Source organism: Callithrix jacchus, chromosome 11 (assembly GCF_049354715.1).
Source record: "Callithrix jacchus isolate 240 chromosome 11, calJac240_pri, whole genome shotgun sequence".
NCBI classification, from domain to species: domain Eukaryota; kingdom Metazoa; phylum Chordata; class Mammalia; order Primates; family Cebidae; genus Callithrix; species Callithrix jacchus.
This window is the reverse complement of record NC_133512.1, coordinates 112,713,040-112,740,775: the sequence shown is the minus strand read 5'-3', so window position 1 is coordinate 112,740,775 and position 27,736 is coordinate 112,713,040. Positions and strand designations below refer to the sequence as shown.

At 42.5% G+C, this 27,736-nt stretch overlaps 1 protein-coding gene across 3 annotated transcripts in view; it reads right to left on the bottom strand.

Annotated features, from left to right (window-relative positions):
* AKR1B1 (aldo-keto reductase family 1 member B) overlaps positions 1-27,736 on the bottom strand; it is a 154,632-nt gene that overhangs the window by 39,194 nt on the left and 87,702 nt on the right. For 2 of the 3 annotated variants that reach the window (XM_078343718.1, XM_078343719.1), the window contains 3 exons: positions 10,681-10,914; positions 6,671-6,885; positions 6,067-6,176 (listed from right to left, as the gene is read on the bottom strand). In XM_078343718.1, the coding sequence (XP_078199844.1) occupies positions 6,067-6,110 (44 nt within the window). In that variant the 5' untranslated portion in view covers positions 6,111-6,176; positions 6,671-6,885; positions 10,681-10,914. Of the gene's footprint in view, positions 1-6,066; positions 6,177-6,670; positions 6,886-8,262; positions 8,326-10,680; positions 10,915-27,736 lie in introns of those variants that run through there. The other variant, XM_017975627.5, reaches the window with a different exon arrangement.

Genomic DNA, 27,736 nt, shown 5'->3' with positions numbered 1-27,736 from the left:
AGCACCTGTCCAGCTAAAAATAAGTTTCAGGCCAGGCATGGTGGCTTATGCCTGTAATCCCGGTACATTTGGAGGCCCAGGCAGGAGGATAGGAGTTCAAGACCAGCAACAGAGCAAGACGCTGCCTCTGGTGGCAGGTGGGAAAAACTGGGCCTGCAGGTTGAGGCTGCAGTGAGCCATAATTGAGCCACTTCACCCCAGCCTGAGACTCTGTCTCAAAACAATAAAGTTTCACTGATAACAAAAGGCAGCATGGTATGAAAATTGACAAGGATTCTTTGCTTGGCCAAACTTCAGTCAGGCTTCTGAATCTTTCATTAGGCCCATCTGTGCACTTCCTTGTAAAATCCAGTTCTAGCAAAGAGCTCTACTAAGTCCGTTGTGCAAGAAACCCCCGTCCTCAATATTTGATCAACTCAATATCCGATCAGATTTCTCTACCAGCCCCAGGTGATGTCTGATCACCCTGGCCAGGAAAACAGTCAGGGGTTCCTAAAAGAGGGTGGGGGGATAAGAAAGAGACATGGGAAAAATCATTTTTTCACAGTAAGAAACATCGGCCAGTTTTGGAAGGCTCCCCATTGTCTGACATGCACCCCTCAGTCCTAGTTATCTGAAAGAAAAAGAAAAACAGCCTTCAAGGACCTCAAAGCACATGAAATGGAATCTGCTCTCCTTCTTTGGATTAATTTCTCACACCCAGGATGAATTGTCTGTAGGTAGGGAGGTAGCTATACCTAATTAGGTGAAAAATGGAACAATGCTTTTAAATATTTAAAAATCTCTATTTTAAAATAAGGTTCTACTTATCTCCTGTCTGGAAACCAGAAGCAAGAGGAACACAATTTTGATAGGGAGTAGTTCTTACGGAACTTAAACTTTTAAAATGTTCTTGTTTTTCTTCCACTTTTTAATACATCACTTCATTCTAGTAAATGCAGTTTCAAAAAGCTGCCACAGAGGTTAAAAGCACAGCAATAAATACCATAGAAGTGTGCAAAGTGGCAGGCTTCATAAAGCTAAGTGAAACCAAACCAAGTCAAGTCAATGTAGTTCAACTAACATGTATTACACCATGTACCAGTCTTCTGGGCCTCAACAAACTTACACCCTGGCTTAGAGCAAATATGTGCAGAGTTAGTCTCATGTATTAGTCAACCCTTGTATTTCGCACAGTGCTGAAGGCTAGAAGTTCAAGATCAACAGGCCAGCATGGTCCAGTTCCAGTGAGGGTTCTCTTCCTGGCTGGCAGATGGCCACCTTCTCACTGTATCTTCCCGTAACTGAGAGAGACAAAAAGAACAAGCTCTCTGGTATCGCTTCTAATAAGGCCACTAGTCCCATAATGATAGATCCACCCTCATAACCTCATCTAAACCTGATTACCTCCCCATTAAAAGCATTACCTGGGAGGCCATTAGGCTGAGACAGCTCCAGCGCCTTGAGTTTCTTCATCAGCAAACTGAAGCCTAACTCAGTGTAAATAGTAAAACAAAACTTAACTAATCAGAGATCACCTGCTAACCTCCAAGTGGCAACTTTATCAACCAGAAACTGGCAACTATCCTTTAACTAGGGATTTTCCACTTTAACCAATCAAATGTTTTCTTTGTCTTGCTTCTCTAAACACCTTACAAAAGTTTCCCCTTGTGCTCTCTTGGTAAAGTCCTAAACCACTTAGGGTCTGGTGCTGCCCAATTCATGAATTGCTGCTTGTCAAATAAACTCTTCAAATGTTTAATGTATCTAAGTTTACCTTTTAATATCCCCAAGGCCCCAACTCCAAATACCATCACATTGGAGATTATGGCTTCAATAGGGACACTTGGGAGCCAGGGCAGAAGTGAACAGTTTACACATAAGGATCCTATTTGTCCTAGCTCTTGAGTAACACTGTTTGAAGAGTTTGGGGAAAGCATCTAAGAAAGTACTGAGGAAAGGGAGAAGAAAATATAAACAGAAAGGTAGACTGGTACAGAATGTTTAGGTCTTGAGTGCCGAGCAAAGGACCCTTAACTTCATCTTGTCGATGTGGAATATTGTGGGAATTACATCAGAAAATCAGAGTGTATGCACTGCAGAGTAGTATCAGTGATGCTGCCCTAAAGAAACAGTGATGGAATTTTACTAAGTGAATAGATGGTTCTGTTGACTCAGCACTGATTGGTGTGAGTGGACCTACCATTGGTTATTGTAAGTGTTATTCTCTTTGTTTGAATGTTGAGATTCTTTCTTTTTTTTTTTTTTTTTTTTTTTTGAGACAGAGTTTCACTCTTGTTACCCAGGCTGGAGTGCAATGGCGCGATCTTGGCTCACCATAACCTCCGCCTCCTGGGTTCAGGCAATTCTCCTGCCTCAGCCTCCTGAGTAGCTGGGACTACAGGCACGCACCACCATGCCCAGCTAATTTTCTGTATTTTTAATAGAGACGGGATTTCACCACGTTGACCAGGATGGTCTCAATCTCTTGACCTCGTGATCCCCCTGCCTCAGCCTCCCAAAGTGCTGGGATTACAGGCATGAGGCACCACGCCCAGCCTGTTGAGGTTATTTCTTTGTTCAATTCTCCCAATGCTTTCTAAGTAGCTAGCAATAATTTCTAAAATTCTTGCCTAGCTTAGCTATGCTAAGGGAATCCCAAAGAAAGGATATTTTTGTTTCAGCTTGAGCTCAAATTGTAAACTGTACTAAGGGAAATCTGGGCATGATGGTGATGGGGACACTAAATATTAGAACTCAAAGAGGAAGGAGAAGCCTGGGGGACAGAGGCAGCTGCTTGGTCAGCCTCCTCCCTGTCCAGAGTTTCCATTAATTAAGTAATTAATTAATTCACTCACTAAACAAATATGTCTAAATATATTTGTATTCAGTTTTATAAATAATTTATATTATTTATATATAATAAATATTAAAAATGCAAGTTTGTGGTTTCTCTTCTTTCTCTCTTTCTTTCTGTCTCCTTCATGCCTTCCCTCCCTCCCTCCGTCACTTCCTCCCTCCCTCCTTTCTTTCCTTCCTCCTTTCCTCCTCTCGCTCTCTCTCTCTTTCTCTCTCTCTCTCTTTCTTTCCAGCATCTTGCTTTGTTTCCCAGGCTGGAGTGTAATGCCATGATCTCAGCTCACTGTAACCTCGACCTCCTGGGGTTAAGTAATTCTCCCACCCGAGCCTGGGTATCTGGGACCACATGTGTGTGCCACCATACCCAGCTACAAAATTTTTAAAAATATATATGTATGAGGCATCTATGAAAAATTGTGTGGCTTTCTGTTTTTTTTTTTTTTTTTTAATGAAAACCACAATGAGAACTAAAACTATCCATATCTCACAGCTTACTGCTTATGTGAACATAAGTTTGCTTTCTTCATTACCAAACTCCTTTGGGAGATTATTGCCTAAGAAATTAAAAATTGCTGATAACATTTTTGTTGATTCTTGGAACTTACTAAATGACTCATTAACTCTTCAATAAAAAGCATCAAATATTAGTTTACACTTCAAGGTCCCTTGAACCCTCTCTTCAAAATCTTTGCCTTGTTGGGTCTACCAGTTCTAATCTATTATGTCATGATGCTTATCTAATTTTAATCAAGCTCCAGCCCTTTCTCCCTCTTATACTGAGACATCTGCCTTAAGCCAGACTTCAAAAATCTCAGTACATTTCTTCATTTTGTTCTAAATGCTAGTAAGATGTCGTAGAAGTAGCGTTCATTGCCTTATCAGCAGGATCAGCAGATTGCTTTGGTGTTATTTTGGGGATCCAGTGACCACAGACACGCTTCTCTTAGAGTAGTAGAAATATTGTATGGAGCACCCTTAACATAACTAACTCCATCTCATAAAAAGATTCCATTGTATATTTCACAGGGCACTTTGCCAACAAAGATAAGATGTTTTGTTTAATAAACAAGTAAAAAATAAAGACTATATGTAACCAGATAAGGACACTCTTCCACTATCAGTTCTCACCAGAGGATGCTGTGACTATAAAAGATTAGCTCTTCAGCATCTCAAAATGGCCATTTTAATGGCACCATCTTGCCATCACTCGTAATAAGAACTCAGCATCTGACTCTGAAGGCTCTGCCATCTCAAAGACTTTTCCTTCAAAGACCAATGGACCATCTGGCCCAGAACAGGACTCCTTTTGTCTTCTTAGTTCTCTGTGCACTGATTTGTTACCCTCTCCTCTCTCCTATCTCTTTTTCCTCTTGATGTTAAATGTTACTTTGTTTATTGTGGGATGTTTAACCTATAACATTTATATATTGATTAAGTATACAATTACATATGGTATGTAATGTTGACTGACTGTGAAGTGGCTTGTGTGCCCACAGCTCTGACTGCAAGTCAATGGGAAGTGCTTTGTAGTCCAAGGAGAATCACCTCCCTGAGAACTCCAGGTAGCTTGTGGATTTTGTGATTGAAATAGCATCAGTAAGAGCCTGACATTGTGGAAAGACAAACATGTGTGGACGTGGTTATTTCTAACCCTGCACAGCTCAGGGAAAAATTGACACAGTTGGCCCACTGAGCATAATGGACCAAGTTATCTTACTTGCATAATTGGAATGGTTGATTTTAAGGCTGAAGCCCTGCTAAACTTTAAATTGGAAGCCATGCCATTTGGCAAAACAAACTGCCACCCTCTCTTCACCTTGAAAGTCTGTCTCCCCAAGGAAAACTTTGGGTGACAGGGGACCTTGCCCAGGTCATGAAGATACAAAGGCTGACAAGGTCTTGACTGATGCCAAACTGGGAAGCTGGTGGAGCCAAAAAGGCTCATACCAAGCACCATGCCCAGCCACCCAAGTATCTGGGATTACAGGTGCCCACTACCACACCCAGCTAATTTTTTGTATTTTTAGTAGAGAAGGGACTTCACTATGTTGACCAGGCTGGTCTCAAACTCCTGACCTCAGGTGATACACCTGCCTCAGCCTCCCAAAGTGCTGGGATTACAGGCATGAGCAGCAACACCTAGCCCAAGATTTTTTTTATTTAATTAAGAGAGTATCAGTAAACTCTCTGAAAATGGGATGGGAGCAAAAAAAGTTTTTGAAGAAATAGTGACTGAATATTTTTCAAATTTGATGAAAACTACAGACCCACAAATTCAAGGAGCTTAATGAACCTCAACCACAAGAAACATTAAGAAAATAGCATCAAGGCACATCATAATAGAATTTCTTAAAACTAGTAATAAAAAAATTGTTAAGGCATCCAGAAAAAAAAATAGATTATATACACAGAAAGCAAAGATAAGGAGGATAGTAAATTTCTCTTTGGAAACAATGTAAGCAAGAAGACAATGGAAAACATATTTAAAACACTGAAAAGCTATCAGCCTAGTTTTGTATTTGAAGGAAACAGCTTTTAAAAATGAAGGCAAAATAATGGTTTCTTTCAGACGTATGAATAATCAAAGAACTAATCACCAGGAGAAATGATAAAGAATGCCTTTCCAACAAAAGGAAAATGATACCAGTTGAAAATATTATCAACACAAAGAAATGAAGACCGCCTAAAATGGTAGTATGAATATACAAATATGCAGGACTTTTATTACTTAGTCGCTTTAAAAAAGAATTGACTCTATGCAAAAATAATAGCAATGTAGTGTGGGGTTTATATCATGTGTAAAAATAAAAGGTACGGCAAAAATAGCACAAAGAATGAGGGGACAAATGCAGAGATGCAATTATGAAATACTACTAGAAGATAGGACATAATAGGTTAAAAATGTATACTGTAAGTCTTAAAGCAACCGCTGAAAAATAGAACAATGAGCTACCGCTAATAATGTCATGAAGGAGACAAAATGAAGTCATGAAAGGTACTCAATTCATCTAAAAGATGTAGAAAAAGAGACCAAAGAACAGATGGGACAAATAGGAAATGAACAGCAATGCAATGGCTTTGAACCTAACTACCTCAATAACCACATTATGTGGAGCTGGTCTGCTAAAAGGGAAATATTGTCAGATTGTGTAAGAAAGCAATACGACAATATGTTGTTTACAAGAAGCATTTTAAAAATAAGGGATCAGGCCAGGTGCAGTGGCTTACGTCTGTAATCCCAGCACTTTGGGAGGCTGAGGCATGCAGATCATCTGAAGTCAGGAGTTCCAGGAGTTCCAGAAGACCAGCCTGGCCAACATGGTGAAACCTTGTTTCTACTAAAAAATGGAAAAATTAGTTGGGTGTGGTGGTGTGTGCCTGTAATCTTAGCTACTCGGGAGGCTGAGGCAGGAGAATTGCTGGAACCCAGGAGGCGGAGGTTGCAGTAAGCTGAGATCACACCACTGCACTCCAGCCTGAGTGGCAGAGCTAGATTCCATCTCAAAAGAATAATAATAATAAAATAAATATAAAGGAACAAGTTAAAAGAATGGAAAATGGCATACCTTGCTAACATTCACCAAAAGAAAGCTAGAGTGGCTGTATTAGTATCAGACAAACTTGATTTTAGAGCCAATAATATTTTCATGAATAAAGTTATTTCGTAATAATAAAGGGGTCAATTACCAGAAATACTACATAGCAATCCTCAACATTTGTGCACCGAATAATAGACCTTCAAAATATGTAAAGTAAAACCTGGTAGAACTGAAAAAGAAAACTAGACAAATACACAGCTGTAATAAGAGATATAATGCATGGTGGCTCATACCTGTAATCCCAGCACTTTGGGAGGCCAAGACAGGAGGACTGCTTGAGGCCAGGAGTTTCAAACCAGCATGGGCAATATAGAGGGACCTCTTCTTTGCCTACAGTCGCAGCTACTCAGGAGGCTTAGGCGGGAGACTTGCTTGAGCCTATGAGGTGGAGTCTGCAGTGAGCCATCATCACATCACTGCACTCCAGCCTGGGCAACCGAGCAAGACCCTGTCTCAACAACAACAACAACAACCAAGGGAGAGATTTCAATACTTCTGTGTCAATAATTGATAATAGAACAAATAGTTAGAAAACAAGTAAGGATATATAAGACATTAACAACACAATCAACCAACTTGACCTAACAGATATTTGCAGAACATTCCACCAAACAATAGAATATATATTCTTTTTAAGTGCATATGAAACACTTACCAGCATGAACCAAAATCATGTCCATGAAACAGGTCTCAATAAATGTAGAAGGATTAGAATCATACAAAGTATGGTTTATGCTCCAAATGGAATTAAATTAGAAAGCAATACCAGAAACATTTCCAGAGAACACCAAATATTGAGAAGCTAGACAACACACTTCTAAACAAATAACGGGCTAAAGAAGAAATCAAAGGTAAATTACAAGCTATTTACACCTGAATGAAAATGAAATAATATACTAAAATTTGCAGAATTCTGTTAAAGCAGTACCTGGGGGAAATTTGAGCACTAAATTCCTATATCAAAAAGAATGAAGATCTCAAACAATAAGAAAAAAGAACAAATGAAACATAAAGTAAAAAGAAGGAAATACTAAAGGTCAGAGCATAAATAAAGAAAATAAACATAAAAAAAGAGAAAATTAATGAATCCCAATTTTTTTAGGAGATTAATAAAATTGAGCAGCTAAAAGCGAGAAAAAATGCAAATTGCCAATATCAGAAATGAGAGATGTGACACCACCACACATTTTATCGATATTAAAAGATAATAAAGGAGTACTGTTAGCAATATTTTATTAATATACATGATAATTTAGGTGAAATGAATAAATTCATTGAAAAGCAGGAATTCTTAAATCCCATCCAAGAAGAAAAAGACTACCTTAATACTCAGTATTTATTAAAGAAATTGAACCCTCCCTCTGCCTCCCTTAAAGCCCTCCAGGTCCATATGACTTTATTGGTGAATTCCACCAAATATTTAAGGAAGAAATAACATCCATTCTACAAAAATTTTTCCTTAGTAGAATAAGAGGAACTACTTTCTAAGGTATTTTTTTAAGCAAGGCAGATATTATTGGGAGAGAAAACTATAGACCAATTTTGTGTTCTTCATAGGGACATGGATGAATCTGGAAACCACCATTCTCAGCAAACTGACACAAGAACAGAAAATCAGACACTGCATGGTCTCACTCAGAGGCGGGTGTTGAACAATTAGAACACGTGGACACAGGGAGGGGAACATCACACACTGTGGTCAGTTGTGGGGGGCTAGAGGAGGGACAGTGTGGGTGGGGAGGATGGGGAGGGATATCAAGGGGAGAAATACCAGATATAGGTGATGGGGGGATGGAGGCAGCAAACCACCTTGCCATGTACGTACCTATGCAGCAATCCTGCATGATCTGCACGTGTACCCCAGAACTTAAAGTACAATAAATAAATAAAATGCTGAAAAAAAGAAAATATACAGATACAAAAATTCTAAACAAAATTGTAACAGATCAAATTCAACAATGTATTAAAAGGATAAAATTCCATGAACCCATATTCCAGGATTGCAAAGTTGTTTTAATATTTGGGCATGGTGGCGCGTGCCTGTAATCCCAGCTACTCAGGAGGCTGAGGCAGGAGAATTGCCTGAACCCAGGAGGCGGAGGTTGCGGTGAGCCGAGATCGCGCCATCGCACTCCAGACTGGGTAACGAGTGAAACTCCGTCTCAAAAAAAAAAAAAAAAAAAATTTGAAACCCAATTAAGGTAACTTATCATATTAACAAACTAAAAAAGAAATAAACATACAATTGTATCAATAGATGCAGAAAAAGCATTTGACAAAATCCAACGTCCGTTCCTGATTAAAAATCCTCAACAAGCTTGCAAGACTGTGAAAGACCTAGGGATCAAACCTACAAAAAAATGAGCAAAATGTAAACACTGAAAGTTACAAAATATTGCTGAGAGAAATTAAAGCTCCAAACAAATATTGGTAAGAGACTCAATATTGGTAAGATGTCAGCTTTCCCCAGACTGCTGTCTAAATTCAATGCAATACCAATAAAAATCCCATCAGTTCCTAGTAGATTCTGAATATTAGACATTTGTCAGACGGATAGATTGCAAAAAGTTTCTCCTATTTCATAGGTTGTCTGTTCACTCTGATGATAGTTTCTCTTGCTGTACAGAGCTCTTTAGTTTAATTAGGTCCCATTTGTCAAATTTTGCTTTTGTTGCAATTGCTTTTGAGGTTTTTGTCATAAAACCTTTCCCATGCCTATGTCTGGAATGGTATTGCCTAGATTATCTTCTAGGGTTTTTATAGTTTTGGGTTTTACATTTAAGTCTTTAATCCATCTTGAGTTAATTTTTGTACAAGGTGTAAGGAATGAATACAGTTTCAATTTTCTGCACACTGCTAGCCAGTTTCCCAGCACCATTTATTAAGTAGGGAATCCTTTCCCCATTGCTTGTTTCTGTCAGGTCTGGCAAAGATCAGACGGTTGTAGATGTGTGGTTTTAGGAAAAAACAAACAACCCCATCAAAAAGTGGGCAAGGGACATGAACAGACACCTCTCACAAGAAGACATTTGTGTGGCCAAAACACATGAAAAATAGCTCAACATCACTGATCATTAGAGAAACGGAAATCAAAACCACGATGAGATACCATCTCACGCCCGTCAGAATGGTGATTATTAAAAATTCAAGAAACAACAGATGCTGGTGAGGCTGCGAAGCAATAGAAACACTTTTACACTCACAATATTATATAAATATACACCGAAATATATATTTATAAAAGATATATATTTATAAAGATATAAATACATATTTAATTTTACTTTGTATAGAACCCCCTGTAATCCCAGCTACTTGGGAAACTAAGGCAGGAAAATTGCTTGAACCCGGGAGGCAGAGGTTGCAGTGAGTCAAAATGGTACCATTGCACTCCAGCCTGGGCAATAGATGAGACTCTGTCTCAAAAATAATAATAAATAAACAAAGAAAGAAAGAAAGAATAGTGACTAATACTTCTGGTCTTCCTGCTTCCTGGGTACAACTTGCTCTTTAAGGCCAAGTAAAAACTTCCTCAAACCCAGATCTCATCTACGCCAAGAAACTTGGCTTCTTTCCCATCTCTAGGATCCTTGGGGTTCTCACAGTTCTGCTGGGTCCCTCTGGCACTGGGCCCCCGGCTCTGCTGATTTGGGATGCCTGACCTGCTTTAACCTTCTGTATGTGCTCTTGTCCACACAATGTTACTGGAGCCCCACTGCGTGAGCCCTTGGCAGCCAAGGGCCTATTTCCCTTCCAGTATCCCTTCTTCCAAAGTTGTCATCACCTTGGTTGACTAGGTCACTGGACTAAGGTCCTCTTCCTAACTCTTCCTACCAACACACACAAAAAAAGGGATCATAAGCTATCTGAACTTGCATACTTAGTTTCTTAAAACTATTTTTCTAGCTGGGCACCATGGCTCACGCCTATAATCCCAGCACTTTGGGAGGCCGAGGGGGTGAATAACTTGAGGTCAGGAGTTTGAGACCAGCCTGCCTAATATGGTGAAACCTTGTCTCTACTAAAAACACAAAAATTAGCTGGGTGTGGTGGTGTGTTCCTATAATCCCAGCTACTATGGATGCTGAAGCAGGAGAATCGATTGAATCAGGAGGCAGAGGTTGCAGTGAGCTAAGGTTGTGCCACTGCACTCCAACCTGGGCAGCAGAGCCAGTCGGTCTCAAAAAAACAAAAACAAAAACGCTGTTTTTCTTTAACTCATACAGGCACAAATCTTCTATACCTTGGAAACAGTTTCACTGGTCTAGGGTGGAAGTCCACGTGAGAGGCCCCACAGAGCACCTTCCCTGGCCGAGCTCTTTGGCTTACGCTGGCAATCCCAGCACTTTGGGAGGCTGAGGCAGGTAGATACCAGCTACTCTGGAGGCTGAGGCAGGAGAATCACTTGAACCTGGGAGGCTGAGGTTGCAGTGAGCTCAGATCACTCCAACACTCCAGCCTTGGTGACAGAGTGAGACTGGAAAAAAAAAAAAAAAGAATCATACGTCAGGTCCATATGCAAGCATATGACTTGTTGCTACCTTAAGAAAATTATCTGCCCACCCAGGTACTGCACAAGAAATGAGCAGTCATCTTTCCTTTTTTTTATATACATGGGTCAGAAGTCTTTTTTACAGGACTAGTGCTTCCAAAATGTCCCATCATGGCTTTCTCCAGGAAAAGGATCAAACCCGGCAAAGAGCTTCCCAAGGCCCCTAGAATTTACCTGGATCTCCAGATGTGCACATCACACCTTCTCGGGATCCTCACTACGTTTAATTATCTGTAATAATAATATCTAAAAATATCTATAGTAATTCTTAAGACCCTACCTTAGTTGCATGGATACAATTTTCATGATATAAATATGAAGACAGAGCAAGTTCTACACCAAGCTGTGCTCATATGATTTATGTGGTATTAACATAAAGATGGGGGCCAGTTGCGGTGGTTCCTGTAATCCCGGCACCTTGGGAGGTCGAGGTGGGTGGATCACTTGAGTCAGGAGTTTGTGACCAGCCTGACCAACATGGTGAAACCCTGTCTCTATAAAAAATACAAAAATTAGGCCGGGCGCGGTGGCTCAAGCCTGTAATCCCAGCACTTTGGGAGGCCGAGGAGGGTGGATCACGAGGTCAAGAGATCAAGACCATCCTGGTCAACATGGTGAAACCCCATCTCTACTAAAAATACAAAAAATTAGCTGGGCATGGCGTGTGCCTGTAATCCCAGCTACTAGGGAGGCTGAGGCAGGAGAACTGCTTGAACCCAGGAGGCAGAGGTTGCAGTGAGCCGAGATCACGCCATTGCACTCCAGTCTGGGTAACAAGAGTGAAACTCTGTCTCAAAAAAAACAAAAATTAGCTGGGTGTGGTGGCACCAACTAATCCTATCCCACCTCTATTCCCAGCTACTTGGGAGGCTTAGGCATGAGAATTGCTTGAAGCCAGGAGGTGAAGGTTGCAGTGAGCTGAGATTGTGCCATTGCTCTAGCCTGAGCAACACAGCAAGACTGTTTCAAGAAAAAAAAAAAAAGATGCATGCTATAATTATGGAAATATGCTGCAATGATGATTTTCTTACTCCCCTGAGGGAGAGGGAATGAGCTGCTTCTTTATTCTGCAATAAACACCTGATTGTTTTGATCTCTGTACTGTTGCTTTTCTGTTAATTTTTAGATAATAACAAAGTATATGTTCAGCTCTCTCAAAGTGGGCCTAACCTGACTGCACGGCAGCCTCCAGGGAAGCTGCAGTGACCACCCTGGTGGTCCGCAGAGGAAAGCTGAAGAGAATTAAAACACACTCAATGAAGAGACCCCCTATACAGGCTTTGTGTGAGCAACATGGCTGTTTATTCACCTGGGTGTGGGCGGGCTGAGGCTGAAAAGAGAGTGAGCAGAGGACGGTGGGATAGGAGTTGGTGTTATAGGTTTGGCGTAGGCAGTGGAAAGTTACAGAAGTTACAGGTCAGGGCGGCTTTTGCAAGCTGGGAGGGCGTCATAGGGTCTGGAGTCATGAGGTTGACCAAGATTGGTTACAAAGTCTCATTGCCTTATCAGTTGAGGTGGGAATAAGGAACAGTAGAAGAATGTCTCAGAGTTACTTAGGCTCTGCAGGGGTTGATCATTATTCTCTTTTTTGTGGTTTTCCAGTTACTTCAGACTTTGTAGCTCCAGGAACTCATCTGGAGCGTACGTGCAGGTGACGGAGGTTACCATGGCATAGTCCACGGTGCAGTCAGTTAGCCTAAAAGATCTTACAGAGAGGATAGAGGGATAATGCTATGGTCTGGCTGTTTTGACCCCCAAAATTCATAGGTTAGAACCTAATCCCCAGTGTGATAGTATTAAGAGGTGGAGCCTTCTGAGAAGTGACCAAGTTATGAGGGCTCCAGCTCCATGAATTAGTGCCCTTTCAAAAGAGGTTGAAGCAAGCTCCCTTGCCCCTTTCTGCCATGTGAAGAGACAGGAGGAAGTCACCATCTTTGAAGTGGAAAGCTAGCCCTCATTAGATGCTGAATCTGCTGGTGTGTTGATCTTGGACTTTCCAGCCTCCAGAATTGTAAGAATTCATTTCTGTTCTTTATAAATTAGCCAGTCTAAAGTATTTTGTTATAGCAGCCCTCATAGACTAAAACAGATTCATTTTCCTTATTGCCCCTGGCTTTGTCTCAAGCTTTTAATCTTTTTTCTATACCTAAACAATTCCCAGTGAATAAAACACAGAAACTTTTGGGACAGTGTCTCCCTGGGCCAGCCTGATCCTGGCCAATCTATCTTCCCTCTGAATGTCACGGCCAAGCCCTTTTAGGGGCGTCTTGAGGTTTCTATCATAGACCCGCTCAGCATCCGGTGTTCTGGCAATGGGAAACCTTGTGTCTGGCTGCTTGTAAATGTTCCTCCTAGGAGGGCATCTATTTCCAGTGACAAAACGTCCCCAGTGACAAAACGTCCCCAGTGACAAGATTCTACTTCAATAAGTCTTGGGGCCATCCAAGAAGGTCTGGCTCCAAGTAAGTTTCTGTCCAAAGGATCACACTGTCTTCATTTTGAAAAAACTGATAAAATACTCTGGTGCATCACTTGGAGGCAGGCACTGGCAGAGAAAGAGAATGTTCTTATATGTCACGTGCTTTGCTCACCTGTGAAGAAGACTTTGAACATGCTGTGCTAGGTCTGACCCATAAGAGGAAGGCTATAAAAGTCAGAAGTGATTAGGAGAGCCATCGAGATGCCATACAGCAATTTAGACACAGGCTGTGTCCATAAAGAAGCACAGGGTTTCTGGAAAAGGACAAGTTGTACCCACCTCAAATATTTTTGCTTTTGAAAAATGATCACTTGCCAACATCTTCCTAGTTCCTTTTTGTAAGGCCTTTAAAGGTCATCTGGAAAAGTACCTATGGGTCTTTCTCATTTTCACCCATCCTTGCCATAGGAACTGTGTCCGTTCATTTACTAATTATTTTACTCACCAAATAATACTATCTTCACAAGAAACTGTGGTGAGAGAATGTAACTGTGCTTGGTTCCTGCTCTTAGGAAGCTTCCAGACTCAAGGAAGAGGATAAACACTTATATAATGTATAATGGTACAGGTGGTCTGAGTAAAATGCCAAGAAAGCACAAAGGATAATTGATTAACTCCTGGATTCCACCTGTAGGGGTTGAGAAGGACTGTATTAGTCTGTTCTCACACTGCTATGAAGAAACACTTGAGACCGGGTAATTTTTTTTTTTTTTTTTTTGAGACGGAGTTTTGCTCTTGTTACCCAGGCTGGAGTGCAATGGCGCAATCTCGGCTCACCGCAACCGCCGCCTCCTGGGTTCAGGCAATTCTCCTGCCTCAGCCTCCCGAGTAGCTGGGATTACAGGCACGCACCACCATGCCCAGCTAATTTTTTGTATTTTTAGTAGAGATGGGATTTCACCATGTTGACCAGGATGGTCTTGATCTCTTGACCTCGTGATCCACCTGCCTCGGTCTCCCAAAGTGCTGGGATTACAAGCTTGAGCCACCGCGCCCGGCCCAAGACCAGGTAATTTATAAAGGAAAGAGGTTTAATTGAGTCATAGTTCTGCATTGCTGGGGAGGCCCCAGGAAACTTACAATCACATGGAAGGCAAAGGAGAAGCAGGCCCCTTCTTCACAGGGTGGCAGGAAGGAGTGGATGCAAGCAGGGGAAGTGCCAGATGCTTATAAAACCATTAGATCTCCTGAGAACTCACTCATTATCAAGAGAGCAGCATGGGGGAAACCACCCCCATGATCTGATTACCTCCACCTGGTCCCACCCTTGATATTCGGGGATTATGGGGCTCTCAATTCAAGATGAGATTTTGGGTGGAGACACAGCCAAACCATATCAAGGACTTCACAGGGGAAGCTAGACCTGGGTAGACGAGGGACCTTGTTGGGCAGGGAAGGCAAAGAGTTACAGGGGCCTCACCGATGGCAGGACAGACACTGTTCATGGCCCAGTCTCTAACCTCAAACCAACAGCAATGATTTGAGATTAGAGACAGCAATATATATACATGCGTATATATATATATACTCATATTTTTTTCTTTTTTTGACACAGAGTCTCCCTCTGTCACCCAGGTTGGAGTGCAATGGCACGATCTGAGCTCACACCTCCACCTCCCAGGATCAAGCAATTTTCCTGCCCCAGCCTCCTGAGGAGCTGGTATTACAGGTCCCCGCCACCGCGCCTGGCTAAATTTTGCATTTTTAGTAGAGAAGGGGTTTCTCCATGTTGGCAAGGCTGGTCTCGAACTCCTGACCTCAGGCGATCTGCCCACCTCAGCCTCCCAAAGTGCTGAGATTACAGGCATGAGTCACCACACCTGGCCAGGAGTTTCTAATTGCTTCTTAGCACAGAGGGAACAAGACAGTGCCTAGTATGCATGAGCAAAGATGCAGAGAGGAAGGGAGAGAGCCAGCGCAAGAGCAACAGAGAGAGAGAGAGTGAGAGAGAGAGAGAGAGAGAGAGAGAGAGAGAGAGAGAGAGAGACAGGAGCTGGAGATGTACTTATGTTTTGTTGTTGTTTGTTTGTTTTTCAGATGGGAATCTTCAGAATGAAGAGAATGTACTTATTTTAGGTACATACTCCAGGGCTAAATCTAGGCAGGCCCTGGTATCGGTTCCTCCCCTTCTCCTTCTGCTTGTGGGTCACTAAGGAAGGGAATTCACACAGTGAATTTCTTCCCGTCCTGTGCTCTCTTTCGCCTGTAAAAAAGGGAGAGGGAAACTAAGGTAGAGAAAAAGTCAAGGTCCAGGGGAATGAGGGGAAAAAAAGGCTGCAGGCCTTGGCCTCTGTTATCTATTTTCTGAGAGCACAGAATGTCTCATTCCCATGGGTGCTCATTCTGTCCCCTGGAGCCTTCATAAAGGCCATGCAGTTTTTCAGGTCAGTGTCATAGATTCATACATCATGATCACAAGCTCCCACAGGGATAGCCATTCTTCCTGAAGGGCCTCTTACATGGCTCTGGGCCTAGAGCCACCTTCAAAGACCCATCTGAGAGGCCTTGGAAGCCTTCTCTCACCAAAGCAACTCTGAGACTGCTACTCAAAATGTCTTATTCTGCACAAAGACAAACAGCCCTCAGAGGTTTTGAGCACCGAGGAAGAGCCTGGTTTCTCAGGCTGGGAACATGGGTGCACAGCTTCTCAGCTGACCTGGGTGTGTGTTTGCTGGAGGCGACACATCAGGCTTTCTTTCAGACCCAGGACATAGGCACACAGCTTCTCAGTCAGCTTCTCAAGTTTCTCAGGCCCTTATTGTGGATGTGAGGCCTTTGTGCAAGCCAGGGGTATGTTCATGGAGCGGGTAGTGTCCAAGGTCTGTTTTTCAGACCCTGGACATCTGCACACAGCTGCTCTGCTGGCCTAGGGGCATGTCAGGTGCTTGGGGGATGAGGACCTCTCCTTCTTGTGGGGGAACGCACAGTCGTTTGGCTGGCACAAAAGCAGGTTCATCCTGGGTGGGACTGATTGTTCTTCCAGCTGAAGGGCAGATAGCATGGGTTTATTTCACTGTTGTGCAGGACCAGCGTCATAGCCAATCCTGGGACCAGCTGGGTGCCACATGGGCTTGGTGGAATGAAGATAGACCCCCAGTTCTAGAGAGGCACAATGACTACAGCCCCAGAGCAGGGCACACTCCAGCAGTAGCTCTGTTCTCAGATGGCCCCATGCTGCAGTAGTGTGGCTCAGTGGGTAAGCGGGAGTGCACGCCTTATGTTCTTCACCCGGAGTGACACAGCTGAGTGAATTCTCAGCAGCTCTCCAAATTGAACTCAGGTCTTACGAGGATGTGGGATTCTCCCGTAGTAAGGACTGGAGGTGTTTGAAGTGGCAAGGGAAGCTAGTGAGGTTCTTCAATTTACCTTTTTCCCCTAAGAGGAAGTCCTCTTATTTCTGGACCAGTCTGATCCAGTTGGGCGAGATGAGGCTGTGGAGGCCAAGTGCCTCCACCATGTCCTCCTGGGCCTCCAACCACCTCAGAGGCCATTCCCCTGCCTCACTCCATCACTCTCCTTTTGGCACTCCAGTCAAATCTTAGTTGTCTATTTATTGCCTCCGTCCTTCCTTGTGGGGAAGATGAAGGTCAGGCCTCTCTAGTCAGCCATATTGCTGACGTCACTCTTCTATTTGATCAAAGTTGTATGTGAAACAGGAGCCTTCAGAAATAAAACCTCCAAAACCTAGGGAAAACTGTTTTTATGCTTCGGTTTGATGAAGCATGAACAGCTGTGTATAAATGGGATTGCACAAAAGGCTATACTCTAATGGTAATACAGTAAGAGGGGGTGGGAAGCCCAGCAAAGCCAGTCTGTTCAGATTCTTCTTGGCCACTCTGTTAAGCCAGCATTCCTTCCTCCTGGGCATATGGCAGGACCCCTATGGAATGAGGGTCTTATTGCCTACTATCAGATACGGCAGGTCAGAGAATTTTTTTATGGTCAGCTCCTACACAGAAAGGTAGGAGAAAGGTTAGAGTAATATTTTTAGGTTTATGGCTTGCTTTGGGAGAAGGCAGTATTAGTTTCTATGACCCATCTTGGGGAGAAGAAATTCTGGTTTCTATGACTCACTTAAGGGGAGAATGAGGGGCAAGAGACAGGAGGGTAGGAGAAGATCGGAGGGAACTTGCTTCTGAGCCTGCTTTCAGGGCCTTCCAATTTCCTTTGGTTCAAAGTGCTGAACTTGAGATATGGTTTTCTGAGCCCCAGCAGTCTCTTTGTGGCACATCACCCGATGTTCCCTTGCTTAGCTGTCACTTGAAGACAAATATAGCTGGGTGGTTAAAAACACTATGAGGCTGGGTGTGGAGACTCACACTTGTAATCTCAGCACTCTGGGAGTCCAAGGAGGGAGGATCACCTGAGGTTGGGAGTTCAAGACCAGCCTGACCAACATGGAGAAACCCCATCTCTACTAAAAATACAAAATTAGCCAGGCATGGTAGCACACACCTGTAATCCCAGCAACTAGGGAGGCTGAGGCAGGAGAATCGCTTGAACCTGGGAGTGGGAGGCAGAGGTTGCAGTGAGCTGAGATTATCCTGCACTCCAGCCTGGGCAACAAGAGCAAAACTCTGTCTCAAAAAAAAAAAAAAAAAAACCCACATGGTCCCTAATCACCTGAAGAAGAAATTGGAAATCTCAGGTCTGCTCACCTAAGGCCACACAAAGTGCTTCCCTCTTGTGAAGGCTGAAATCAGCAGGAATCTTCCCCTGTGGGGTTATAGGGTACATGAGTGGGGAGCGAGGTTGGCACAGGAAACAGAGTAGGTTTCGAGGCGGCATGTGTAGGTAGGGAAGTTGTGCTGACATCACTGCTTCTCAAATGTCAACATGATCAGGAATCACAGGGGAATCTTGTGAAAATGGAGAGTGTGATACAGAGAGTCTGGGGTGGGGTCTCAAATTCTGCTTTTCTGTGAAGCATGACAGCTGTGCAGAAATGTGATTGCACAAAAGGATATGCTCTAATGGTAAATGCTAAGAGGGGGTGGGAAGCCCAGCTGGTGGCTCACACTTTGGGCGGCTGAGGTGGGTGGATCACCTGAGGTTGGGAGTTCGAGACCAGGCTGATCAACATGGAGAAACCCCGTTTCTACTAAAAATACAAAATTAGCTGCCACTCCCCTAAAGATGCTTTGAGAAGCCAAAGAAGGACATGGGATGGGAAATGGTGAGGATTCAAAGACAAAGTTTTCCTGCATTGGGAAATTGCCTTGGTCCACCTCTCCACCTGAGCTTGAGTTCCAGATTGTGTTCTAAGTGGATTTTAATTTTTTATGCCCATGTAGACTTTGTTAAACCTTGTTCCCTTTCTCCAGGAAGCATTCTCTCAGGGCACGTTTGTTACCTTCCTGGAAAGCGCAGGACATTGGTATGTGCTACCCTCTGCTGGTTACAGTCTGACTTGCACACAATCTGCTGTGGTCCTGGACTTGATATTGGACGAGGTTTCCCAGTCACACCCGAAATTGCCAGGGCAGTTCCAGGCCAGGAAAGGGATTAGATTCACTCCTTCAATCTTGTAAGTTTGTTCTGTAACAAACCTTTATTTTGTTTTTTGTTTTGAGATGGAGTTTCGCTCTGTTGCCCAGGCTGGAGGGCAGCAGCGCGACCTCAGCTCACTATAACCTCCGCCTCCTGAGTTCAAGCAGTTCTCACTGCCTCAGCCTCCCAAGTAGCTGTGATTACAGGCACGTGCTACCACGTCTGGCTGATTTTCTGTATCTTTAGTAGAGACAGGGTTTCACCATGTTGGCCAGGCTGGGCTCGAACTCCTGACCTCAAGTGATGCGCCCTGCCTCAGCCTCCCAAAGTGCTGGGGTTACAGGCATGAGCCATCACGCCTGGCCTTGTAACAAACCTTTACATGCACACATTTTCTGAGCTTTACCAGAGTGGCAAGAACTTGCTTCCTCTACAAACGATGGGTCTATGGTGGGTTGATCTAATGCAGAGATCTAACAAATCTTCAAATGATCTCTTAAGATCTGTTAGGGCATTCAAAATCATTTCGTATTGGGTCTTTCAGAAATACTTTGAAGATTTTTTCTCAAAAAAGAAAAGAAATAATATGTGTGCTGAAAAAGCATTTCACGTGATTCTAGTATATATATGTGTATACATATTTTCTCTGCTAAGAACCACTACGGAGTCATTTTACATGTGAAGAAACTGAGGCTCAAAGCGGCTGAGCAGTAAGTCCCATTGATAGCAGAAAAGCTGGCACTAGGACCTAAGTCCTGGCGAATGCTGCCTCCACCCGGGATTCCCAGGTCATGCCCAATGCTGCCTCACTCTGTGAGATGGTGATGAACCTCCTTCAAAACCAGGATACGTGGCTCTTCAGAGATTTGCCACACTCTCTTGCCCAGTAAGTCAGTTTGGCAAAAGTATCTTCTTTGGTCAGAAGGACAAGAAAGAGGCAACAGCAGGGAAGACAACACAATTATTTTTAATATAAGTTCTGTAGGAATCAACCCAACATTGGCTTTTTCCAGCCCTAGTTTGATAAGGATGATGCTAGTAGCGACCCCCGAGAAACCCTCGAACTGGGAATTTAAGCCCCAGGACTCTTCTTTTAGATATCACTTTGGAAGATAGGGATAAATGCGATAGTGGGTAGTGCCGCCCCCATCCCCTTTGTAAATAATGAAACAATATCCTTCCAGTTTCCATCTTAAAATGGAGAGAGACTCCAGCTGCGATCTTAATGCAGCAGGTTTCTTAAGTTTCTTTCCACAACCCAGTTAGTAGATATTCATCAGCAGACCACTAAGGGGAGTGTGGACTGATTACGGGGAAAAGCGCCAAGAAGAAAGCCAAAGACAATGTGGCTACAAGCAGCCACAAGGAAAAGAGGGTGGAGAGTGATACATATTTAAATATATATACGTATTTTACATTGAATTTTATGTATTTTAATATAATATTTAATATATTTCAATAAATACTTTATATTTAATATATTTCAATATTTAATATATTTCAATACTTTAATATATAATATGTATTAAATATATACTTTTCATATTATCGTTTTTCAATATTATCATGTTTATTAGCATTTATATTTAATACATATTGAAATATATATATCTATCTTTAACTATGTATAGATATATTTAAAGATCTATATATCTTTTAAATGCACATAAAAATTTAAAGACATAAATATCTGTAACTATATATACATATTTAAAGATAGACTTGTGGGGGAAAATCTAAGGGGCCAGTTTTGCCTGTCTGCTCTTTACAGCCTGCCCTCCTATGAAACAATTTTACCTTTCCTTAACACCTTCCCTTCAAGTTCAGCTGAGGATCTGTTTGCATATTTCAAGACGCACAGTGAAAACAGACAAGTTTTCCTCATTGCCCTACTGTCAATTTCACCTCCTCCTTCTGTCCTCTGCTGTTCTATACCCAAACGAAGTTTTCCTCCTGTTACAGAAGGAGGGGTGACTGTGGTCCTACCCAGGACTTTCTAAGGAATCAGGGAGCAAAAATAGGTTCAGTGCATCCATTCTCAGCTGCTCACGGAGTCTGAGCTGGTACCTGTTATACCCTGCTGGTCATATAGACATATTCTTAACACATAATCAGCCCCAGTGCCAGACTTCTTTGGGGAGGGGGGGTTCTTGTCCATGCCAGGTGTAAGTTATGCATCTCATCTGGGAGTTACATTTCTGATTTCAGTAGACAGTTCAGGTGATTTCCAGGCCTGCTAGAATATACCCTAACAGCACAATCCACCCTAGACTCATGGTCAGTCTTTTTACAACAAAATAATTACTCTTAGTTTGATAGCAGCTACTAGCCTTATAACACTGTATAATCAGACATCAAAATGTATATGTAGATTCCAAACATTTTCAGTATCCCATGGGGCATTGGGTTTAGATTTAAACAGACGGCGGAATTATCATTCTCCTATTTTTGCAGTAACTTCACACATATTGCCTCCCTGATCTACAGCTATCTGCACTTTATGCAATATATCTGCTGAGTGTTTAGGAACCATCATTGGCCAGGGGCGGTGGCTCATGCCTGTAATCCCAGCACTTTGGATCACCTGAGGTCAGGCGTTGGAGACCAGCCTGACCAACATGGTGAAACCCTGTCTCTACTAAAAATACAAAAATTAGCCGGGCATGGTGGCAGGTGCCTGTAATCCCAGCTACTCAGGAGTCTGAGGCAGGAGAATCACTTGAACCTGGGAGGCAGAGGTTGCCGTGAGTGAAGATCATGCCATTGCACTCCAGCCTGTGTTATACAGTGAGACCCGGTCTCAAAAATAAACAAATAAATAAGAACTATCATCAACCTATCATTGATGAAATATAAATCTTTTAGGCTAGTTCTCCTCCATCCAGATAATGTCCCACAAGGCAGTGATCCCACACCTTTTTGGCACCGGGGACTGGTTTCATGAAAGACAACTTTTCCATGGACGGGGGGGAAGCTGGGGAGGGTGGGGATGGTTTTGGGATGAAACTGTTTCACCTCAGATGATCAGGCATTCGAGTCTCATAAGGAGCACACAATCTAGATCTCTTGCACCGGCAGTTCGCAATAGGGTTCACGTTCTATAAGGATCTAATGCCTCCGCGGATATGACAGGAAGCAGAGGTCAGGCAGTAATGCTCGTTCACCTGCTGCTCACCTCCTGCTGTGTGGCCCAGTTCCTAACAGGCTACTGGTCCGTGGCCCAGGGGTTGCTGACCTCTGTTGTGAGGGCTTTACTTCAATCTCCCCCAAATTTGATCAGCAATATTATCATGAGTTTTTATTAGTGTTTATAAATTTTATATATGCTTCCTATAATATAGTAAGCAGTACTCTGGACACAGTTATAATACAAATCTGATATTACTGTAGTTATGACCATTTCGTCCTTCTCAACAAAAATCTACCTTTGCCTATATCTATTACTTTTCTATTGCTGCTGTAATTAATCATCACAAATTTAGTGGCTGAAAGCATTTCAAATTTGTTATCTTACAGTTCTGTAGGTCAGAAGTCTAACAAGACTCTCCAGGGCTAAAATCAAGGTGTCAGCAGAGCTGCGTTCTTTTCTGGAGGCTCCAGGGGAATTCTGTTTCCTTACCTTTTCTAGCCACTAGAGACCATTCGCCTGTGTTTCTTGGTTCATGGCCTCCTTCCTCCACCTTCAAAGCCAGCAATGTCACCCTGAGTCCTCATGCTACCATCTCTCTGAATCTCCTGTACCTCTCTCTTCCACTTTATAAGGACCCCCGTGATTACACCGGCTCACCTGAATAGTCCAGGATAATCTCTTCATCTCAAAGTCAGCAGATTGGCAGGCTTAATTCCACCTGCAATGTTAATTCTCCATTTCCATGTAGCCTAATATATTAACAGGTACCAGGGATTAGGGCATGACCATCTTTGTGGGGGGTATAATTTTGCCTACCACACCCCGTGTTATTTCTCATAAGAGTATAAACTTGAGGCTATATCTGTGTTACATTTGGAGTACACAGGATTCAAACATGTTTGGAGTTTATAGCCAAACTCCTTTCTTCTGGGTATATGGCCTTAACAAACATTGCTTCCCAAGGAAAGAGGCTCTACGACAGGGCCCGTCTATTCCCCGTGGGAAACACTCTAATCCTTTTCAAAATGTGTCCAATAACCATGAGTCACTCTACAAAAAGAATGGTTTGTGCTGCGTCATGGTTGAAGGGCATGTTGGTAGGTTGCATTCTCTAATTAAACATTTACATTTACTGGGTGGCTTATAAGTCTTCCCTAAGTATGTAACTTGAACTTCCGCTGTGAGACGCCCCATGCTGGGGATACCTCAGACTCCATTTGAATTAAGATATCTAATAACCCAGCTGTGTTGGCACACAGGCTCATTCCCATTTCCGGGTTTGGGCATTTGTCATTGTCAATGCTGTACTGTCATGCCAGGCAACTTGCCATCTTTGTGCTTCATCCTGAAATAGGATGCTTCGAGTTTATTTATGTTAGAATGTCTTCTTCTTCAACAAGTCTTTCCTCATTAAAAATAAATTCTGCCTGGTCAATTATTTCTAGCCCAGTTCCCAACCCTCCTAAAGCTCTCTTACTTTGGGTGGGCTGATGCTGTTTGAGCCACAAGACACATTGTTGCCATTGAGTCCTCATTGCTTTTAGTGGGATTTGAAAATAAAGTGGAGATCCAGAAATGTTGAGTTCTTCAGGGTAATGACATATGAGTAGTAGTGACTCCTAGGTAAATTTTGGTTTGTGTATATTGTAGTGCTTCGCAGAACCATAAATGTCTAAGGGCTGGCTTTTCATTCTTGGGAATGCAGAATCACCAAACTATATATCATTATTTTTCTTTGTCAGGGATCCAAGTATTTTAATTGTGCCTTCACCTCTTCATGGATATTTTTTAACCCACAAACAGCTTTTTTTAAAACATAATTTTATAACAGATGGGGCATTCAATGTATAATTTATATCCCAATACCTTTCTTAAACCTTCACTAATCACAATTAATGGTCACGCAGTGTTCATACAAAAGATTATCAGCCGGGTGCCATGGCTCACGCCTGTAATCCCACCACTTTGGGAGCCCAAGGTGGGTGAATCACAAGGCCAGGAGTTTGAGACCAACATAGCCGATATGGTGAAACCCTATCTCTACTAAAAATACAAAAATTAGCTGGGCGTGGTGGTGCACACCTATAATCCCAGCTATTTGGGAGGCTGAGGCAGGAGAATCGCTTGAACCTGGGAGGCGGAGGTTGTAGTGAGCTGAGATCATGCCACTGCCCTCCAGATGGGGCAACAGAATGAGACTCTGTCTCAAAAAAAAGAGATTATTGATCAGTGTTCTCTGGATTTGACAGGGGAATATTCTGCTGCTTTCTAACATAAGTCCTTAGTTGGTTCATTATTTTGACCTTGATGCAGCTCACGTCTCAGTTTTTTAAAAGAGGAGGAGTTTTCAGCAGACAGAGTTCTCCCTCTCAAGGGACATCAAAACTATAAGAGAATATTATTGTCTTGCTCTAACCTCTGCAAGGCAGCAAATTGCAGGTAGATATCACACTCATTTGTTGACTTTTTTCTCTGAATGACAATCTTACCTTTCTTTCATTTATCATTAATTTTTATCTAAACCTTTTCCTACAAATGAAGTCCTCTCTTCAGCCACTGGACAATTCCTATTGTTGGCAGCAGTATGAGATATGCCAGGGCTTCCCTCTACATTCAGTTTTCATCATACAGTGTCAGGCTAAATAAATACAGAGACAGAGGACCATCCTGTCCACTAGGCAACAAAACCATTGCAATAGCCTCGCTTTAGTGAGGTGTAAACAAAGAATAATCCTTTCTGGTAACTGACACAAGAATAATTGTTTCAATCCCTATGGAATTCTTGCAAGTAGGTTCTGTTTTATAGGTATAGTATCTTGTTTTGGAACATTACCAGCCTGTGGGACACTTTGTTGTATGAACAGCTCCGGTTCAGGGACTAGCGGGTTTGCCATTCAACAAGGAAATTGCAGTGAAGAAGGGAAGACTTGGCTTCAAGTTTCTGTATTGTCTCCTATTTCCTAATCCACTACAAAAGTGTAGCAATTTATCTAATGAAAACTCACCTTTAAATATTCTCACGTCAACTTGCAAAACATACTGCTGAAGATTGTAGGCCAGCTTTTCAATCCTTTCTAAAGCAGATGCTTTAGTTGTTCATTCGAATTTTCTACAAACCCATTAACTTGATAGTGATAAGAAATACAAGAAATCCATTGAATGTGATGCTTCTTGGGCCCTCGTTATACTGTGTGGGTAGTGAAATGTTTGCTTTAATTTGATGAAATATAACTAGGTGGGCCAAACTGATATAGAATGCTTTTTTGTTGTTAGTGTTCTTTTTTGTAATCGTGGGTCCTAAGGGAAAAGAGGCTACTTGCTAGTGAATAAAATGTATCCCTCCTGTGGTTTGCCTGATAGCATGTTCCCGTATGTATCATTTCCCTTTTATGATGAAATTCTTTGAGTCTTGCACTCCTGTTGGAGTGCTTTTCTTTTCTTTGTGTGTATGTGTGTGTTTTATTTTCCTTGAGTCAGAGTCTCACACTGTCGCCCACGCTGGAGTGCAATGGCACGATCCCAGCTCACCGCAACCTCCACCTCCCAAATTCAAGAAATTCTCTGCCTCAGCCTCGCAAGTAGCTGGGATTACAGGCGCCCACCACCACGCCCGGCTAATTTTTTGTATATTTATCGGAGACAGGATTTCACTATCGGAGACAGGATTTCACTGTGTTGGCCAGACTAGTCTTGAACTCCTGACCTCATGATCCACCAACCTTGGCCTCCCAAAGTGCTGGGATTACAGGCGTGAGCCACTGCGCCTGGCTGGAGTGCTTTTCTGACATCACCCATGGCATGATGGGTATTTCCAGCCTTTATTTTCTTCAGTTATTTGGGTTATCTCAATGCCCAATAACAAACAAGTAACCGTTTTCCGGATGGAGTACAGCAGAGAGCGGCATCTGGTAGTGCTGTAGTCCCCAAATCCAGAGTTGGTAAGCAGCAGTCATGGAGTTCTGCTGGAGAGTTCACACAGCTTGAATATGGGGAGCCAACAGTCATATCATTTTAGCTTGATTACTGTGTGTTCCCAGTGGAACTACTGCCTCGTGAAGTAATAAGAAGCCTTGTCGTTTGGGTTCCCAATTAAATACATCCTTTTCCTCAGGGATTTTTATGTACTGGGACCAGCAATATTTATAACTCAGGGATATGATTTCTCCAAAAGCCAAACAGACCCACTGGGTGTTAAGCCTCTTAGTTAGTCTGAGGGTTAGTAATAATTGGTTTGTGGTGGTCTGTGGTGGAGATCACTCCACCGCGTTGTCTCCCCAAAACTTCCACAGTCTGTGTGTGGCCCCTAGATTTTAGTAATCATCTCCAGTTAGAGATATGCTCTATAAACTTAATGACTTTGTTCTTAGCTTGATCTTCAGTCTCAGAAATAATCACATCATCAATATAATGTATTAGTACATTGTCCAGTTGTATTAGATTTGGAGCCCACCTTAACAGTTAGTGAAAATGCATGGGCGAGGCCGGGCATGGTGGCTCATGCCTGTAATCCCAGCACTTTGGGAGGCTGAGGTGGGTGGATCACTTGCAGTCAAGAGTTCAAAACCAGCCTGACCAATATGATGAAACCCCATTTCTACTAAAAATACCAAAAATTAGCTGGGTGTGGTGGTGTGCACCTGTAGTCCCAGCTACTAGGGAGGATGAGACAGGAGAATCTCTTGAACCTGGGAGGCAGAGGTTGCAGTGAGCTGAGATTGTGCCACTGCACTCCAACTTGGGCAACAGAGTGAGAATCTGTCTCAAAAAAAAAGGGGGGAGAGTTGAAATATAATAAATGCATGAAGGCGATCATTCCACATCTGAGAAAATTGTTGGCTCACCTTGGTGACTGATACGTAGAGAGATGAATTAGCCAGATTAATTACAGATCAATTACCAGTTGCCTTTATCTTGTTGTATCCATAGAAGAGTCTGGACCATATCAGGTACTGGCAAGGCTGTTGGGAACACTGTTTTGCTTTGCCTCTATTCTACTGTGAAGTGAACTTTCATGCCATGAACTGTCAGCCTTTCTTCCTGACCACGCCAGGCTATTGTACATTCTGTTTTTGTATGCTAACACATGTGCATCTAGTATTTCCACAGTTAGGTCTGTCATTTCTTATTGATTGTTAATAGTTTCAAATTTACTATTCGAGTTGGCTTAGGCAACTCTCAAGGCTCCCAGTTTCCATGTCCAGTTAGTACTGAACGAAAACAAATCTACGAAGTTATTTTTTTAATCTTACACAATAAGGGGAGGAATTTCCTTTCAGAGATTATATCCATACCAGTTATATTTTTAGATAACAGAAATACCACCATTCTATGCATTTTCATCATATATTCCAATATTAATCGGAGTTTAATTTGCATTCTTTCCGCAGTCACATCCCACATCTCCCTAAATGAATTCTATCACCCAAACAGCTTATTATCAGGGTTAGACAGTAACATACCGTGTGCCCTTGCATCCAGTAGAAGTAAAAGAAGTTGAACAATGAGAACACATGGACACAGGAAGGCCTGTCAAGAGGGGTGGGAGGGCTAGGGGAGAGATAGCATTAGGAGAAATACCTAATGTACATGATGGATTGATGGGCAAAGCAAATCACATGGCACGTGTATACTTATGTAACAAATCTGCA